Source organism: Colletotrichum siamense, assembly GCF_013390195.1.
Source record: "Colletotrichum siamense strain Cg363 chromosome Unknown KSG_Cg363_contig02, whole genome shotgun sequence".
Lineage (NCBI taxonomy): Eukaryota > Fungi > Ascomycota > Sordariomycetes > Glomerellales > Glomerellaceae > Colletotrichum > Colletotrichum siamense.
In genome coordinates, this window is record NW_023501015.1 from 7,356,581 (window position 1) to 7,376,048 (window position 19,468).

General features: G+C 46.0%; 6 protein-coding genes across 6 annotated transcripts; 4 read left to right on the top strand and 2 right to left on the bottom strand.

The window, feature by feature from the left end:
* Positions 1-6,925: 6,925 nt before the first annotated feature.
* Positions 6,926-7,650, bottom strand: P4H10 (putative prolyl 4-hydroxylase 10; the record flags this gene model as incomplete). Its single annotated transcript, XM_036635801.1, has 2 exons — positions 6,926-7,505; positions 7,565-7,650. The coding sequence occupies 2 exons, from the start codon at positions 7,648-7,650 to the stop codon at positions 6,926-6,928; spliced, it is 666 nt and encodes a 221-aa protein (XP_036500722.1).
* A 669-nt stretch (positions 7,651-8,319) lies between these two features.
* pdiA-0 (Protein disulfide-isomerase) lies at positions 8,320-9,483 on the top strand (the record flags this gene model as incomplete). Its single annotated transcript, XM_036635802.1, has 4 exons — positions 8,320-8,348; positions 8,478-8,666; positions 8,720-9,077; positions 9,130-9,483. The coding sequence occupies 4 exons, from the start codon at positions 8,320-8,322 to the stop codon at positions 9,481-9,483; spliced, it is 930 nt and encodes a 309-aa protein (XP_036500721.1).
* A 2,783-nt stretch (positions 9,484-12,266) lies between these two features.
* Positions 12,267-13,819, bottom strand: CGCS363_v003954 (putative peptidase; the record flags this gene model as incomplete). The annotated part of the gene is made up of 3 exons (XM_036635803.1): positions 12,267-12,460; positions 12,515-13,473; positions 13,530-13,819. 3 exons carry the CDS (start codon positions 13,817-13,819, stop codon positions 12,267-12,269), a joined length of 1,443 nt encoding a protein of 480 aa, XP_036500716.1.
* A 581-nt stretch (positions 13,820-14,400) lies between these two features.
* GIT1-1 (Glycerophosphoinositol permease 1) lies at positions 14,401-16,156 on the top strand (the record flags this gene model as incomplete). The annotated part of the gene is made up of 4 exons (XM_036635804.1): positions 14,401-14,621; positions 14,699-15,673; positions 15,737-15,842; positions 15,902-16,156. 4 exons carry the CDS (start codon positions 14,401-14,403, stop codon positions 16,154-16,156), a joined length of 1,557 nt encoding a protein of 518 aa, XP_036500715.1.
* Positions 16,157-16,629: 473 nt separating this feature from the next.
* On the top strand, positions 16,630-18,007 carry SMP1 (Subtilisin-like proteinase Mp1; the record flags this gene model as incomplete). The annotated part of the gene is made up of 4 exons (XM_036635805.1): positions 16,630-16,920; positions 16,974-17,348; positions 17,401-17,500; positions 17,553-18,007. The coding sequence occupies 4 exons, from the start codon at positions 16,630-16,632 to the stop codon at positions 18,005-18,007; spliced, it is 1,221 nt and encodes a 406-aa protein (XP_036500718.1).
* A 457-nt stretch (positions 18,008-18,464) lies between these two features.
* Positions 18,465-19,139, top strand: CGCS363_v003957 (uncharacterized protein; the record flags this gene model as incomplete). The annotated part of the gene is made up of 4 exons (XM_036635806.1): positions 18,465-18,560; positions 18,615-18,786; positions 18,843-19,075; positions 19,137-19,139. 4 exons carry the CDS (start codon positions 18,465-18,467, stop codon positions 19,137-19,139), a joined length of 504 nt encoding a protein of 167 aa, XP_036500717.1.
* Between the last annotated feature and the right edge of the window lie 329 nt (positions 19,140-19,468).

Genomic DNA, 19,468 nt, shown 5'->3' on the forward strand with positions numbered 1-19,468 from the left:
GAGAGACGTTGGAGAGGAGGAAGAGAAAGTTCGAGGGACGTCGAGGGCAAAAAGAACAGCAAAGCCAAAAGAGAGGACGGATGGATGACGGAGACAAGAAGAAGATAGGGTGCCCCGGACAAGGAGTGCGGCCGAGCTCGAGATGCGTGGAGGAGGAAACGGGCCGTCGCAAGTGGATTGATTGGAGCTGAACCAACCTTGCTTGCGAGGGAGAGAGTGAGCAAGGAAGAGGGTATCCAGCCAAAGTGACGAAGAGGCGGAAGCGAAGGAAGAGAAAAAGAGGATGACACGCAGGAACTGAGGCGGTTTGGATGGCAGGTAGGCAGGCACGGCAGGCAGCCTCTTGGAGATGAAAAAAGAGCCACCAAAGCCAAGGCCTGCGCTAGAATAAAAAGGACCGGGGCGGCGGGACCTGGAGTTTTGGATGGCGTGGGGAGCTATCACTGCATGTGTAGAGTGTACTATGTAGAGGGAGAACTTGAGAAGGGGGAGTGGACGGGCCAAACGGCAGGATACTTTGGTTTAGTGTTTAGCTTCAGCTGCCTACCCAGGTATATCACCGTACTGGATGCTTCGGTCCCGCTGTCCGTTCGGGGTTGCCTTCGAAACGGACCTAAGTAGGTATCCAGCTTCACATTGACGCGTTGAGGCAGGCTCGCGCATTGATGGGAACAGGCAGGGACCGGGGGCCAAGAATTGACGATGTCGATGCTCTGTGGTTGATACACGGACGTTACTATACTATGTAGGCCTCAAGGCCTCTCTGGCTCTCGTGAGAGTGAGACCCCCACCACGAATGCTCACAGTGTTGGAGGTACAGGAGCTTGGGAAACTTTGAATTCAATGTTAACTTTTAAGTGGGGACGCTCTCAAGTACCTGCACTTCCTATGCGGTTTTCTCTCGCTTGGCATCAAGGAGGGAAAGAGCCATGCTCGGGATGGGCCAATGGGCAAGCCACAGAGAAGCTTGGCGACCTAAAACTGCTAACACGAGGAGGGGCTATATTCAGCACCCTAGTTGCTTCTTTAGCACCTAGTTAAACCCCTTTTAGTAAGTTATTATGTTAGTGCTATACTATATATAGCGGAGTGAATCTCTAACCTTATTAGCTACTAAAAAATTTATTATATATAGTGATATATAGTTTTATAAGATATAGAGTGAAAATTTATATATTAATATATTAATCTAACGCTAAGGTTACTTATACTACTTATACTACTTATACTATTTATATTTATATTACTACTTTAGCTAACTTAAAAACTACTTAAATTACTACTAATTTAAGAGTAGTAAAGTTTTAAAGTATACTTATAGAGGTAGTAAGAAGGTCTATAAGTACTATTAAGGCTAATTTTAGCTAAAAAGAGTTAGTATTAAAGTTAGTAATAATAGTAGAAGTAGTAGTAGCTAGTTTAAAGTAAAATTTTATAAAGTTTAAGCTAATTATTAGCTTATTTAATAGAACTACTAGCTAACTAATATTTATATCTTCTCCTCCTATTTTTTAGTTTACTTTTTAATAGCTAACTTCTTCTTTTTTTTTAGTAGCTATATTAGTAGTAGTAGTAGTATAATAAATATATTAACTTAGGCTACTTTAAATATAGAGGGATCTCTTTTAATAGATATATTATAGTTAGTATAAGGGAAGAGTATTAGTATAGTTAATTAATATTATAGTATGTTATCTATAAAGGTGTTATTATTATTAATTAATATAATATTTTACTAGTAGTTCCTTTTTTAGAGGATAATATTAAGGTTAGGCTCTTTTATTACTATTCTAAGTACTATAATCTCTAGCTGTGAAATATTAATTAGAGGTATATTTAGTAAAATAGAAGAAAAAAATATATATTAAGGTTTAGTTAAGCTATTAATAATAGTTTATAGCTTCTTATATAAAGTAGTATTTATTATCTACTAACTTAAAGTAATTAAGAATATTATAGTAATAAAGTAAGCCTTACTAACGTAAAAAAGAGCTTATATAGGAACTTAGCTTTTTTAATTATAATTTATTAATTTAGATATTATAAGCTACTTTATATTATTAATATACTATATTAAGTATTTTAAATAAAATAGCTTAGATTAACTAATATAATATAAGTATCTTATTATAAACGTTCTTAAATAGGAACTTCTCCTTATTAATATAATTATATAATACTTACTTTTTAGTTTTAATTATCTTAGCGATTATAAAGTAGAAACTATAGAGATTAATAAGGTAGTTATATAAATATAACTTTAACTTAACATAAATAGACTTTATATATAATATTACTTTAAAGCTATAGTTATAATACTCTCTAATAGTAAAATTAGCAAACTAAAAGTAAAATAGAAGGTAAGTAGTAGTGAAGTAGTTAATAATTTAAAGCTAAGTTACTTTAAAAGCTTTTTTAAGGTTTTTCTAGCGCTTTTAAAATAGCACCTTAGTTAGTATATAAATATATAACTTCTATACTTATAAAACCCTATCTAGTAATTACTTAATTTTATTAGAATTAATAGTTAATAAAATAACTAAGTTTAATACTATAGTTATAAAGTTAATATTACTAGTATTATTATTATTAAGTAGTAAGAAGTTAGTAGTTAGTATTAAATTTTATACTTTATAGCTAGCCTCTAAGTTAATAAGATCTTCTATAATATTAGCCTTAAAATCCTAGTTAGTAAGATTAACTGAAGTTTCTTTAGCCCTATTTATAGTTAAATTAGGCGAATTAAAAGTATTCCTAATATAGGGTATATTAGGATTATTAGTATTTTTAGACCTAGTAGAAGGCTAGTTTTCAGCTTAGTTATTATTATCTCTCTCTAATATTTTATCCTACTTATTTTTTATATTTAATACTATATTTTTTAGTATATACTAAATATAGATCTACTACTATATATTTATAAATATAACTCTAGTAGCCTTTTTAAGTGTTTTATTAAAATTAGTTATTATTACTTTTAGAACTATGATTTTTTTAGCTATAATTATATCTCTAAGCTGCTTAAGAACCTATTTATATATAGTAGTATTTTTGCTTAAAATAAAGTAGAAAGTAGTATTAAAAGTTAAGTGCACTATAGTAAGACTATTAATCTTAAAAAGTAGTATATTAAAGTAATTTACTTATTATTAGTTAGTTTTACTTATCTTTTTTTTAACTTTATAACTAACCTTATATATAGTATCTATTAACAATAATTTTAGATTCTACTATTACTACTTAAAGCACTAAGAATATATCTAAAAAACTATATTAATCCTACCTAAGTTAGCATTATAATAGAAGCTTAGATATTTAACGTTTATACTTTATTTTAGTTTATATATAAATATCTAAGTAGTTAAAAGAGAGTTATATTTTTTATAATATAGTTAATATTAAATATTATATATATTAATTATATAGATATAATTAATACCTACCTCTTTATTTATCTATATAGTAATATTATATACTATTAATTTACTTAACTTTAAGAGGTCTTTAATATATACTTATATTACCTCCTTACTACTTACTACTTTATATACTATCGCTTAAAACGCTTAACTATATAGCTTTAACTTATTAGTAATAAGTAAGTAGTTATATTAATTATTAACTATAGAGGTAGCTTATCCCTCTAAAGTTTATAATAATTATATAGACTATTAATAACTTATTTTATTAGTTATTAAATCTCTAGAAGTTATTATAAACTTCTTAAGGTAGCTTCTATACTTATAGTTTAGATCCTACTAATATTTAACACTATATACTATTAATTATAATTTACTTCTAATTATATTATACTTAAGGGGCTTCTAATACTAATAGACCTTTTTAATAAACTTATTAAAGGTAAAATTAGTTAATTTCATACTAAGAATATAGTAATAATAAAAAAATAGATAAATTTAGTGAGGATATTAATACTTTAGTATTAGAGAGATATATAGTAAGTTAAGTTATTAATAAATAATATATTTATACGTTCTAAGTAACTTACTTTAATTTATATAGCTATTATATAAAATATCTAGTATAAAGATAGTTTAAGTAGCTATAAGGTAGTAGGTACTTTCTATAGCTATAACGTTTATAAACTGCTAAAAGGGGTTTAACTAGGTGCTGAAGAAGCGACTGGGGGGTGCTGAATATAGCCCCTTAACATGAGCAGGGCGGGAAAGGCACTGTGGACTGTGGGCATGTGGACACCACACACCCCGATGGAAAAAGAACACTAAGGACCACTGTGACCTTCGCCTGGTATCCATAGGTACCCACGTACCGACAGGGGCGACGGTGCTTGTGCTGGATTGGCGCCGTTTGGTTGGCTCGCGACGGTAAGGCGAGCTCGGTTAATTACGGACAGACGGCGAGACGGCAGGCGCGATGGATGGAAGTGTACAAGTACGGTGCAATCTGCCAATACGACACGACGCAGGCCCCCAAAGTAAGGGAAAATATCATTAGGCTGGCAATTCGCCTCAACTTGACAGACCGGAGAATGGGACTGATGCAGAAGGAGAAGCGCGCCACTGCACCGTCTGTCAGATGAACCCCTCCCTCCCTCTACTGCGTAAAATCTAAAAGACGAGCATGTGCATTCGCGACAGGTGTAGCGTTCGTTGCTTTCACCAGCGGCTACACAACGCCGTGTAGCCCCAACCAAACCCAACCCAAGCCCGCGCCGTTTGACTCTCCTTTGTGCCCCCCCTTGCGTTTCCATGCCGTATCCTCGCACCAACTTCCTTTTGATCTGTAGCCTCCCGAAAGCCAAGCCGACCGACCAACGGCGCCAAACGACATCACGCTGTACTGCACTGCAAATGGAAAACGGCAAAAGGAGAGAAACCCCCATGCCTATTCGTACCTACGGTCTCTACGGAAGGATGTCTGCTACAAAGCGCCCAGAAACAGAGAGTCTCGACAAGTCCCCGAGTCAAGTCAACCTTTTTTTTTTTTTTTTTTTTTTTTTTTTTTTTTTTTTTTTAGCTTTCTCTTTCTCGTTTCGCTTCTTGTTGCTGCTGCTGCTGCTGCCGTTTTCCCAGTCTCCCATCTACGTACTTTGAATGATCTTGCTTACATAGGTAGGTACTAGGCAGTCAACCATGTTCCTCGTTACTTACCTCTTGAGTACTAGGTGGTTTGAAGGTGCATCAGTGAGTCCCTGTCGCTCCACCATGACGCCACTCTGTGAGTTCGCACCTGCTGAAAAGGAAACTGCCTTCAGTGCCCCTGAAAATGCGCCCGTCCTCATCCTGGCTGCACCCGCGAAATTGCCACAGATTCATCGCGCCTGTCTCAATCAACTCTAAACCCCAGTCTTCATTCGCGCTCAAAACCTTGGGAAAGAAGTAATCACGGATACGCAGTACATAATCCAGAGTCAGACTCTTGACAAGTTGTTCATATCAGTTGGTCGCTTCGCAGCCTGCCGCCTCATGAGCTGGCAGCTGACATTCAGCTGCTCTGCGCCAGCCTGCCTTGCCACGCGAATCAATCCGGGCGGAAGGCGCCCCCCCCCCCTATTTTTGGATCTCGGCTGCGGGATTCCGCCATCTTCTGCCATCTCTGGCTATCCACGTCCAGAGCACCTCTTCTTCTTTCAATCCCCAAGCCAAGAGCATGTCAACCACAGACTAGTCTTGTCGGACACATTTTCATGTGCACTAGTTACCGCGTAGCCACCTTCCTAGCCCACCTTCATGACTTGTGCCAAGTCACCATACTGATGAGACAGTGAGCAGTCGTCCGTTTCTCTCCTTTTAAATGTGCCCACCAGACTTGTCTTTGATGCAGATGGCCCCGTTTCCCCATCGCCTGAGTCGGGTTCCGCGGCTGCTTCATCACCCAGCATCCTGGTCGACCGCCGTCCCGTCGCAGCCACCCGGCCTGGCTACGACCCCAATCTCGACGCCGATTCATCCGTTTCAATCCCGAAATTCCCTCGCGGATATCTCACTTTATTTGACTTTAACCCGCCCCATTGCCATCATACTCGGGTCCTATCTCATCTCCCGAGCCCGCCACTCGTTGCCATTCAGAATGCTCATCCGCTCTCGTACTCAATGCTCCTTTGCGTACTGCTGCCACTATCGTCATTACATTTCAGAATCCGGCCGATCCACCATGGGCCGCAACACTCTGTCATCAGCTACTTAAGCTGCATGTCTGTGGCTGTTTGAGGGGAACAAGCTACAAACTGCCGCTCTCGTCGCATCAGAAAAATACTTCTAGCTTGACTTGATGCGCCTGCATGAAACTTCCCGTTTTGAGCTGCCAGGTTCATCTCATCTTCCCAGCGGCTCGGGTTGCAGAACCCCGCATCGATGCCGTCCCACGTCTATTGATACGTCTCTCAACTTCTTCATAGGTTGTTCCTTCTCCCGCCATGGTACAATGTTTCGAGCCACCAGGCAGCTTGTGTGTTAAAATACAGCACGTTGGCCAATCTTGTTCCGCTTGAAGCCGGCGATCGCTTTTGGTTTTGGTAACAGCACCGCATGGCCTCCATGTTATCATGTTGCTCTCGTTGTCATCGCTTGGACTCCCTTGGGACGTTATGCAGTTATGTTACGGTTTTGTTGATAGAGTTTTGTCCGGGGCATTGTGGACAATTCCTACAGAAAGTGTCTTCTACCTACGCGCCAGACGCTCCTTCTTGATCCCCGATGAGATGATGTGGTAGAAGCTGTACGTCCGTTGAAACACCAATTACGGAAACCCTCATACAAGTGCAAGCGCAAAACTCGAAGCCGCCGTTAAATACCGCTTGGAATGGGGTCTCCCCAGGTTCAAGTCATTATTCAAACTAGAGATGGTTGTTTACATGATCCTAGTCTGCTCCGCCACCTGACGAATGACATTTTGGTTCCTTCCATTACGGATACATGTATGGAAATTATTCACCAGGTTGCGGTTATTCTTCTCCTCGGAGTTCCTTGCTAAGAGGCGCCTGTCGCGTCCAAATGTTCATGCCAACCTTCTGCCCACTGGTCACAGGCAGCCCGGCGTGCAGATTTCGCTGGTCTCCAGTGCCATCCCACAAAAGATTCTCCCAGTACACAAAATTGCCTTCCACCGGACGGAACGTCACCCCATTCTCCCAAGGCTCGTCGCAGTCGATAAACTCGCACCACCGTTCGTCGTGAGGGGCATCTAACATGGGGAAGTTGGTTCCCCCGCCCGTCACATTGACAACAGAGACATATCCAAAGAAGGACGATATCCTATTGCCCCCCTGAGATGCCGTCGTGTGCTTGGGATCTGTGAACCAGTCGGTGTGGAAGTGATACCGCTGGCCCTGCCCATACTTGACTAGTTGCAGGGGTTCAATGTGACTCTTGGGCATGCTGTAGCCTTGGAACGCGATGGCACGGTCCTCGATACAGCGAACGACATCATCCCGCCATAAAGCTGTGCTCTGCGAGGTGCGGACTTGATGGGTTGTCTTTCCGCCGGCTGCGTCGATGACGCCGGAGTGGGTGAAGGTCTCGCTTCTATGGGCTGTCAGCGGGGTGGCAGGCAAGCATGGGAATAGATATCTCGGTTCACTCACCCAAGCTCCAGAAGATGTTTTCGTTCGGCTGGTGTAACGAAATCTGGAATGTAAATGACCAGTGGCGATTTCGAGACTATGTGCATCTTATATGGTGGGTGAGTGCATTGGTAGTTGGTCATTGGCTTCTGATCTTGTCCGACAACTGGGGTTGCCAGTGCTGCCACGAGGGCCAACCTTTTTGCTGCTGTAAGGAACCTCATTTCGCTCACTTCGACGTATCAGTACATGGAAAATGGTGTTCGGGAGTGGGAGTCTCACGATATCCCTTTTATCAATCAGTCAAGCCAACAGCTAAAGTCGGATGACGGATCCGATTCAGGAGCTGATGAAACTCAATGTGTTTTGGGGCTGGCGTTCACAGGCTGGTGGCTTAACTCTCTGAGCAAGTCGGAGGCTAGTTCAGGGGCTTCCTTGTCTGATCTTCGTGGCTCAAGGGGTGAAAACGGTGCGATCATGGGGCGTCGGCCCCCAAAGCACTGGGGTAATCCCCCGGAACGTGTTGGAACCTAAAGCTCCCCCGAGCTCTTTTTCAACGTCGTCTGGTTTCTCATTCTCTTCTCAGTCATTGACTAGGTGACACGGGATCCAAATATTTGATTATGTTTTTGAACACAGTCGGTTTGGTGCTAGGCGCTGCACAACTCGTGCGTTGTTGGAAATTCGCGACCGCGGACGAGTTTCGCAGTGCCTTAACGAGGAACCAAGACACGTTGGTTGCTTGTGAGTACATTATCCCTGATATGGCCCCAAACATGAGTTCTGACCTGCCCCAGTCGTTGCGGTGAGCTCTTCTCTTGGATTTGATAACTGCTACAGAAAACCGTTTTCTGATCTACATTAGCCTTCAAGGTATGGTCTCCCATTGTCAGGAAGACGACGCCGAACACGCTTGTACTGATTCGTATTGCAGCGCTGCAAGCGACAGCCTCGAACCCCAATGGGCAGAGGTCCATCAAGAACACCCCAACGCCATCGCAGTCGACTGTCTCCACGACCGTTCTCTCTGCGACGAGACTGATCTAGCGTCTTTCCCGGCCATCAGACTGTATCTTAAAGACGGCAGCATGCAAAGATACCGCGGGCCCCGCAGGACTAAAGAGTATTTGTCCCATTTTGAAATCTGAGGGATTCATGGCTAAAGGATACCGACAGTATCACGGCTTTTGTGAAGAGATTGTCGCGTCCAGTAATCACATATGTCACGCAAAATGCTGCAAGTGACTTCTCAAAAAGCGACAATGTTGTTCTCGTCGCCAGACTGGCGAATAACGACGACAGTCTGCGAGTGAGATTCGACAATTTAGCAAAGCATTACCATGACCGATATTCCTTTGGTGTTGTGCAAGGTTCAGATACATCGTCTAGCGTGAGCTGCCATAACAACCTCGACAGCCTCCAGTTCAATGCAAACGACCTTTCGGCAGTTGATGCGTTACAGTCGCTCATCCATCAGTGCTCCACGCCTCTCGTGGCACAGCTCACGCGGAGGAACGAGATGGAACACTTGAGTGTAAGTTTTCACAGTCGAGACGTGTGTTTGAGTGGGCTCTTACTGCTACCAGGCTGGCAAATCGCTTGTATCCTTCTTCGCCTCTGACCACAACCGACGGGAAGAGTATTCCAGCGACATCAGACAGCTCGCAAGAAACTTTCAGGAGTACCTCAACTTTGTTACTGTGGACTCTAGCGAGTATCCCGACATGCTAGTAGGGTTAGGACTTCCAAGAGACGTATCTGAAGCATTGGCGCTTCAGAACCCCCAAACTGGACAGATTTTCCCGTACATTGGCAAAATTGACGCCAAAAGCGTGGAAGGTTTCATTGTCGATATCTCCGAGGGCAACATCCAGCCTTGGGATGGTCAGTTGCCAGTGGCAGAGCAGGATGGGGTCCAGATTGGGCATGATGAATTGTAGGCATTAGCTGCCAGCTCTTAATATCTCCAGCCAAAATTTAAGCTGGAAGTATCAGTGGACTGGACAGAATTCGAGATGTCGAATAACAGCATACTAGTTTGCCATATGCTGCGATGCGAAACTCGGCAGAACCAGGTCATGTCGCCCACTCAAGTTCGTAGGAGGTGGGGGCGTCAGCATGGCAGGTCGTCGCGACCAATTACTGCACAGTTCCCGTCTGACTCATCCAAACATTTGGTGCTTCGGAGCAAAAGGCCAAAAGTTATCTTTGCCCTCCGTCACCATGAAAGATTTGGACCAAACTGCCTGTCAAAATGGACCAATACCGGTATGACATGATCCTTCCAATGTCGATTCTCTGCAGTCACTGCCAAGCGATCCCTCTCAACGACGACCAACTCGGCAGTCATAGAACAGTAGCAGCAGATGGGTCACAGTATCTTGACTTTGACAGCGAGTGTGAATCTTTCGAGATTCCGATTGACTGGCATTTCGAAATCAGTTGGCCATCGCTCGAACAACTCCATGCTCGTCTGCAAAGTTTCTATTGTCCAATTTGTCGTTGGATTAAAGAAGCACTCACTGAGATTCGTGCGGACAGAATGTTTGAGTTGCATGAAATCAGAGGATTTGTCAAGACATCGTTATCTTACGCATGGGGCCTGTCTCCTGGAGCTGCAAGACGCGGGCTTCGGGCGTTAGTAATGAATGCCCACTTTCACTCCTACAGCAAAAGTAAGAAATGGCGTAGTTTTTATGATTAGACATTGACCAGTTATACAGATTTGATAAAAAGTCTTTCCGTTGATTTTCGAATCACGTCCAGCAGAGTAATTCCCACCAACACATCATCGGGTAACTATTGAACATGACACTCGATTGAAAAAGCAGGAAGACTAATGTCCTGGCCTTGTAGATAGTCTAGGCGCACAACCCGTTGCTTCATGGCTCAGTCTTGGCGACCCAATCTCTTACCTGGATCCTGAATACGTTCAATGGATGGAAGAGAAGCTTTCCTTGTGCGAAAACCATACACAAGTTTGTCATCCCATGGCACGAGAGCATTTCATCCCCGACAAACTCATAGACGTGTCCAATGATGCTCTCAAAATCGTTCCAAGAAGGGAAATATGGCAGGGACCCGAAACATTTGACCGAAGATATGCGGCCCTGAGCTACTGTTGGGGAAAGAAAGAAGATGCCTTAGCTCAGGCAAAACTGACCACGGCGAACATGGCCCAAAGGCTTCAGAATTTTGATTTTTCAGAGCTCACTATTTCAATCCAAGAATCCATAATGGTCACTAGAGCTCTTGGATTGAGATATCTCTGGGTCGACGCACTCTGTATCATTCAGGGTGCTGGAAGCGACTGGGCCATCCAGTGCGCCATCATGGACAAGATTTATCGCAATGCATACGTGACTGTCTGCGCGTTAGGGTCGGCCAGCTGTCAGCAAGGGTTTCTGCAGAAGCGAGCAAAGATGACTCTACCTTTTCAATCCCGACTTCATCCCAGCATCACAGGCTCGTTTGCAGTTGACCAGCCAGTCATCCGCGAGACAGGACACTGTCTGGACCCTTGGTCAATGGACTATGATGTCGCAGAGAGTAACTGGGACGACAGAGGATGGACCTTCCAGGAAAACGTGCTTTCAACACGAATGTTGCTATTCGGGAAACGCAGTGTCCATTTCTCTTGCTCCGAATTTCACGTTTCCAAGCAATGCCGTCACTGGGCTGGGAGCGAATCATTTCAATTTCCATCAGCGAAGCATATGGAGTATGACCGCGTTGAACTTTATGATAGGTGGTCTTCCCGCCTCGTCACCTCTTACACGGACCGGACCAAAACCCTGACAGTTGGAACGGACGTTTTGCCAGCATTTGCGGGCACAGCTCGCCTATTCCAGGATCTAGTTTGTGACGAATATGTAGCAGGACTCTGGAAAGGGGATCTCCACCGGGCATTGGTATGGATGCGCGTTGAGGCAGCAGATGACCGAGTCTGGCTGGATGGGCTATTGAGCCCCAGGACTTACATGGGACCCTCATGGAGCTGGGCCAGACTTGCCCACATGTGCGACGGAGTTGCCTTCCCCATGTATCAAGTCGGAGAGTACGCTGTGTTTTCACACACCCGCTGCCAGCCAGAGTATGATCTGCATCATTTCGAGGCTACGCCTTCCGGGCCCAATCAATTTGGTGCAGTATCCAACGGCGTATTGGAAATTACCGCCAAATCGCTTTCTCTTAAATCCAGCATGTTGACGACACAGGAACAGGCGGCGTGGTGCGACGAAAGCATTTTCCGGCTTCAATGCGATGGAAAAACCACCATCGATATACAGTTGGACTTTGAATGTCTCCAAAATGATATCGTAATGGTTCCTTTGGGGGTGGAGGCTTCAAGACTTCGATTGATCCTCATTGGGAGTACGATCGAAGAGCCCAAGGCTAATGAGTTCTGTGAAGACGATGCTGAGAGCGACGAATGGATAGAATGCCGCATTGATCACAATGAGCAGCGTGGAGTGCGTCATCCCATTGAAGGAAAACAGCCGTCGAGACCTATAGCAAAGAAGGATCGAACGGCATATGGGTTGGTGGTCTACCCGACGCTCGTGAGTGGAGAGTTCTACCGGGTTGGGATATTCTTCTCTACACCGCAATCAGGGGCAGGACTTGATGCTTTTGATCTGTCTCATACGGAGAGAATATCTATTGTCTAGGGAAGTCTCAAGTGTATATCCTTCCTTCTTACTCATTCAGACCCGCACAGAAGCTACGGATCATACGGTCCTGTAGCTCGGCGACCTGTGAGTAGTTCGGCTTCTCCAGACTCTTTGACGAGATAGATGTCTTCATGTCTTACACCAAACCTGTTCTCAAGGTAGATGCCTGGCTCATTGGTGAAGGTCATGCCCGGCTGAAGCAAAACTTGGTTGTTCCACTTATTCAAGTAAGGGGACTCGTGGGCTAAGAAACGTTAGCAATCATACGTGGGTCTCGGCGGCGGGTACGAAAACTCACCTTTGATACCAATGCCATGTCCCAGACGGTGAGTAAAACCGTAACCGTAGCCTGCATCCTCAATAACAGTGCGCGCGGCAATGTCAACACTGGCAGCCGTGTTGTTCGGCTTGAAGGCAGCAGCAGCTGCAGTCTGTGCTTCCAACACAATGTCCCAGACCTTGAACTTCTCCGCTCGGAGCTCGGAGGTCAATTCAGAGATATGCATTGTTGATGACTTCCCGAGAAGTCCCAGGAGCATGCCAATCATGCTGCGGCTTTCTATCTTGGGCGGGTCAATGAAGAAACTGCGACAGATGTCCGAGCTGTAACCCAAATAGTGAGCGCCAACATCAATGACGACCATGCTCTCGGTCGTCAACTTCTTCCAACCAGTGACGAAGCCGCCATGGGGTAAGGCTCCGTGCTCTTCAAACAAAACAATGTTGAAGAAGAGTTGGAAGTCGATGGACACAAGAGCACCGTTCAGGATTTCGGTTACCTCATCTTCGGTGAGACCAGGAACTAGACAAGGCCGCATTGCCCTAACCGCAACCACGGTCCCAGTGTTGACGGCGCGGAGCAGCTCTACTTCTGCAGGAGTCTTCTGTTGTCGCACGAGCTCCACTTCCGGGTTCAGACCGACGGTCTCAAATCCGACGGAGCCCAGACCACGGACGATGTAATCACGCATCTCCTCATCAACCATGACTTTGGCCTTGTGGCCATCGAAGAGACGCGACTTAAGTAGTGTATCGTATGGATTCCAGTGCTCTTCCCAGATCACAATGTCAAGATCCTCGTCTCTAGAAGGAATTCCCAACATGCGAACTCGGCCCTCTTCGAAATGGGGGGACAGAAAGGCTGTTTTGGCAGTGACTTCACCAGATGATGAGGTCTGAGGCAAGACTAACATCAGAAACGGTCGCTCCTCAGGCTCCCATGGCTCCCAATCAACCTGGGAAATATTGCCATAGTATCTTTTCCCACGTCAGAACGGACAGAAAGGCTACTTTCACAGGGCGGACTAGCTTACTGAAAAGTGTAGCCGGGTTCAAGTACGAAGGCGTCTACACCTGTAGCGGCTAAGGCCCTGGCGAGACGATCCCGTCGCTCAATGAACTCGTCGCTGGAAATGGGCACAGCAGAGTCGAGAAATGACAAGTCAGACTTCAAGTTGTCGATGGCGCACTGCTGAACCTTTTGGAAGACTGTTTGTTGGCTGACGTGGGACAAAGAAGATTTGTAGAAGGTGATAGCCAAAAGAAAGAGCGCAGTCGCAACAAGGGGAACCATTCGGGTGCGGCTCGCCTTCGGATGCGGCATCGGAGCCGGAAAGGCTGGAGCGCCTATGGGATGCTTCTCTGGATTGGGCATCGGTCGTTTTGTATCTTCAACAGACAATTGCAGATTTGTGTCTTTCTAATTTTTTCGCGAGTGAGAAAATGACAGGCAAATGCAGAGACAACGGAGGATGAACTGCCGAGAGGTCGGATGTCGGGGGCTGTCCGACTTCGCGCACCAACCCCTCTCCGGGGTGCAGCAGATGCGGATCATTTCCTGGCTTTGGAATGTTCCCCACACGAGTCATGCCAGCCACGCAGCAGGTACCAACACTTGCAGCGGCCAACTCGTATCATTCGCAAGGGTGTTGATAACGCATGCGTGTTTCCCTCGGGTTACATCGCCGAACCGGACCAGCAGATAGGAATGCAATCGCTGCCTGTTATTTGCCGAAGACCTGAGGAACCCGGTCCAGAGGGTTGGGTGAGATATCGAGCCGCGGTAATGAGTAAAATGGATGGGTGGTCCGCCGGAGTTTGGGGAGGATTGTCGTTACCCTCTTCTCTCCCGGTTTTGCCCATCAATCTTATGTTTTGCCCGTGGAACTGCAGCGAACCGGCATTATGAGCGCCGAACCAACACACGACATCGACGCGCCCGCAAAGGTGCCGACGACTTTTGCGGGCAACGACAAGATTGCAACCGATGATGCAAAGGTGGCTGCGAACGTGGAGAAAGGAGAAATAGACATCATGACGGAGGAGCCTGAGAAGACCTATTACAGCACCGTTTCTGTCTGGCTTATGGTCTTATTCTCTGGCTTGGCGATTGGTTCTGACGGATAGTACGACTCTTTCCGAACTCTCGTCATGTCTAGTCTTAATCCCTCTTGACGTCCGAAACTAACAGTTGTCTCTGCAGCAATGCCGCCGTCATTGGCAATGTGGAGCTGCTACTCGCTATTCTATATCCCGACGAACTAACTGACACAATCTACCAGCGTCTGTCAAATGCGTTCCTCATCGGAATGATTGTTGGCATGCTGCTTTTTGGCGTGGTAGTTGACCAGCTTGGACGAAAGACCGGCGCCGTTGCAACCACAGTTCTGTTGGTGCTGGGCATCACGCTCTCCACGGCGGCCAGTGGAACAAACCCGACTGGAATGTTCTGGATGTTGATTGTGGCTCGCGGTATAGCCGGCGTTGGTGCTGGTGGAGAGTATCCTGTGTCAGGCGCTGGTGCAGCCGAAGCCACAGACGAAGACGCCAAGTATCGCAAGAGGAGAGGCTTCATGTTCGCCATGTTGGCGGATCTGTCAAGCAGTCTGGGATATATTTGGGGCGCTTTGGTGCCCTTGCTTCTCTTGCTGTGTGTTGGTCAGCAAGTTTCCAAGTATGACATCGTCTGGCGAACATCTTTTGCTCTTGGAATGGCGCCCCCGCTTCTTATTTTCTGGTTCAGAATGCGCATGGCCGTTTCAACAGCATACCGCAAGTCAGCAATGCGTAAGCAGCGCACACCTTACTGGCTGGCTTTGAAAAGATATTGGAGGCCTCTCATCGGCTCCGCTTCGACTTGGTTCCTGTACAACTGGATCAGCATTCCTTTTGGTATTTTCAGCTCCACCATCATGTCTCGAGCCAACGCCGGTGACAGCCTCGTGAAAACACTTGGATGGGGTGTCGTAATCAATTGCTTTTACGTACCCGGTCCCTTCATCGGAGGATATCTCTCCGACAAGATTGGTCGACGTCAGACTATGGCCTTGGGGTTCACACTGCAGGCAATCCTCGGATTTGTTCTCGGTGGAGCGATGAACCCTATCCAAAACATCTTCCCATTGTTCGTCGTGTTGTACGGTATTTTCTTGACGCTGGGCGAAGTTGGACCCGGAAGGTAAGTGAGACGAGGGCGAGTCGCCTAGATTCGGCGGAAAAGCTCGACTAACAAGCTATCCAGTACGGTTGTCTTGACTGCTTCTGAGTGTTTTCCAACGTCCATCAGAGGACAGATGATGGGTCTAATCTCGGCTTTCTCAAAAGCTGGAGCGGCTATTGGGACACAGGTAACTTCGTCTCTTCTCGCTAGATTGTGGTCTTTGCTCCTCAAACTGACTCATCTAAGGTATTTACGGCCATTCTCAACTCCTACACGTCGGATCCCTCCAAAGGAAACCAAGTAGCTTTCCTAATTGGCTCAGGGTTTGCTGTTCTAGGTGCCATAATCGCGCTGTTTGTTATTCCGGACGTGTCCCGCCGGCTGAACGATGACGATGAGGCTTGGAAAAAATATCTGCAGGAGAACAACTGGGAGGCGCAGTGGGGTGACGAGGTTACTCGAGATCCATCGGGAGTAATTATGAACAAGGCTGCCTCCTGAGAATGAGGTTCTCAGTTCCATGAAAACTGGGATTGAATTAATGGTTACCAAAGGTCCGTCTGGCCGAGCTTGACAAGTTACTGAGCCCGGGTGGTAATTTTCTACTGCTGCTGCTCAAATGGGTTCTGACAATCGTAGCGCTCGACATTTACTGTGTGACCCGTGTCCGAGAAATTGAGAAATGCGTCCTGACTCTGTCCTTAAAAGTTGAGATGGCGCCAACGTGTAGGCTGTGTGATTGCATCTTGTGAAGCGGCATGGCAAGGTAACATTCGGTCAAGATCCCCTTGTGATGATCCTTGTTGACCTACCTATTGAGGGTTAGCGAGCTAGAAATACGAGAGCCAAGAAAACAGACTCGGGTAACCAGCAGTTTCTATTATTGTTGCGTGATCAAAGCTAGAGCATAAAACGTGAAATCTCCCGCCGGAAAAGTTAGTTCCTTTCAATTTCAGTTCACCAGCTGCGTCAAAATGAGGTTCAGTCTTTCTATTATTTTGAACGGCGCTCCATTTGCCCTTGCCCAAATCTTGGCAGGTCAAGAACTTGTGATTCCGGATAAATACATCATCAGTCTGAAGACGAGTATACCCGAGACTGCTGTTGAAAACCATCTCAGATGGGTGCAGGAAGTCCACAACAAGCGGGATTTATCCCGTCGCGACCTCGTCGGAGTTGAAAAGACCTTTGGTATCGGCTCTTTCCACGCTTATACGGGTTCTTTCGACGAAGAAACCTTGAGGGAGATCCAAGGAGATGAAGTCGTACGTCGAGTCAAAAAAGAGAATAGTGGGATTATGTTTGACTTTTGTGACAGGTCGAGCGTGTGGAGCCAGACACTTCCATCTATCCGTTTGATGTTGTGTCCCAGCAGCAGGCGACATGGGGTTTGGGCACTATTTCACACGTGGCCCCCATTGATGCCAATGACAACCTCAGAGATGGATTCGAATATCGCCACGAAGAAAATGGAGGAGAAGGTACGTTCGCGTATGTGATTGATACCGGTGTCTGGATCGACAACCCCGACTTTGAAGGGCGCGCCGAACTAGGATACACTGTATTCGCGGACATCCCCTTCGAAGATAGCACTGGCCATGGCACGCATGTTGCTGGTACTATTGCGTCCAAGACATGGGGAGTTGCGAAGAAAGCGCGTGTCATTGCTGTCAAAGTAATTGCACCTGGTAGAGTGAGTAACTAAGTGGAATGACGGAGACACAGAGGCTCACATACATCTGCAGGGTGTCATGTCGGACTTTATGGATGGATTCTCTTGGGCTGTGAACAACATCACGTCGATCCCTGGTCGTGCTGCAGTGTCAGTTATCAATATGAGCCTGGGTGAGTCATATGTGACGGCAAACTTGGTTCGGATAAGCTGACCCCAAAAAAGGCGGCCCAATCAACTACGCATTTGATAGCCTGGTGCACGCAGCATCTGAGCAGGGGATTTTGTCAGTCGTCTCCGCCGGCAACGCTGGTGTTGATGTGAACCGCGTATCTCCAGCGGGAGTAGTCAGTGCTATCACGGTCGCAGCTAGCGCTGCAAACAACACTGTTCTAAGCTACAGCAACTTCGGATCCAAAGTTGACTTGTATGCTCCAGGAGTTGACGTGTACTCGCTTTCATTAGAAGCAGGAAAAGACGTAGCATTGACTGGCACATCTATGGCCTCGCCCCACGTTTCTGGCCTGGTGCTGTACCTGAAGAGCCTGGAAGGAGGCCTAGAGTCTATTGAGGCAGTGACTGCCAGGATTTTAGAGCTGGCTAAGCCGGACGTCATTGATGGAGTACCGGAGTACACGCCCAATCTGCTCGCATACAACGGAGTCGAAGCAAGCTTGTAGCAAAGAGGGCGAGGGTAATCTCTGAGACATTAGTAAACCATCTTAGGCAAAGAAAATAGGTACATCGTACGACCTAGCCCACGCTGCCATGCCGGCGTCACGAGGAAAGACATTTCAACGCTACCGGACTGTGCAATTTCTTTAACACCGAAGAAAATCCACCTCTAACCCCGAACCTTCTGGTCTAGATCCAGACAAGATTGGATTCGAGGACTTTCGGGTGTTTTGCCGTGTCATTTCCCCGCCTTGATAACCCGCCACACGGGTGCATCTCCGGTCTAAAAGGGGTGGGGGGTGTGGGGTCCTACTGAATAGATTCACTCCCGCACTCCCAGGGAGGTCAACTACAGCTCTTTCGCTTCCATATAAAGTAGTGAACCCCCAAAGAAGATGGGATTCTTGGTCGTCGACATAGATACTCAACAAATACATCAGCCAAATCCATACGCCACCTACAATGACATTTAACTACGAGTTCAAAGCCAGTTTCAGTCCGGCACCAGCCACAGCACTTGTACTTTTCATTGGTTTCTTTGCCTGGATTACATCAACGGTAGGTTTATGCTCATATCTCATCCTGTATTCATGACTGACATCGACCATGAAGATTAGAAAACGGCGTCTTTCCAACGAGCTCAAGTCTGGTTTCAGACAATCGGAGAACCACGCTCATAAAGTAACGACCAAGGCCCCTTTGGAACGGCTTGAAGACTCCGACTGGAAATCCGCATCACCAAGGAAATTCAGACCTTTCAAGCCAATTTATCACATCACCATGGGTTCGTGTTTTTCATAAGAATGCCGGCGAGACTGGTTCTGACAGCTCTGAGTACAGCCCTGCAGTCCGATACGCCGTCCGATCTTATCACAATCGACAAAGACTATCTTGAACGAATCAATCTTCGCAAAACCCTCATCGAAAAACATGGCCAGACAGTTCATGGATATATTCCATCCGGCCAGGATGCTGTGCAAGAGCTGTACAGCTACCTGATGGCAGAATACCTACCCACCCGATATCCCACATTATTCGAACTCGCGGAAAACGGCAGCATCGTGAGGAATCAGGTAACACGAGATGAATACTCAGTCGAAACTCCAATCGATACACTTGCTGACCTACGTGCAGTAGGCACGTCGGTCGAAGAGGACATTTTCATTCTGAAACCAACACCTGGTGGACATCAGTGTGTGGCATTCATGTGCTGCTTCCCATCAGGGTGGAACCCTGCCTCGAAGCTTGGGAAACATATGAATGCCATTCACACCACTGTTCCAGCGTATGAAAAAATAGGACCTAGCATGGAACGTTTCTTCACAAAGCTGAAAGTTGGAGAGAGCGTTAAACGTGTCAATGTAAAGTCTATCTCGCGACAAAAAAAAGGCTCAGAATGTGTAAGCTAACGCAGTAGAACCAAAGTGGACAATTCAGACTCACACAAGTCTCTATAATGCGAAGGG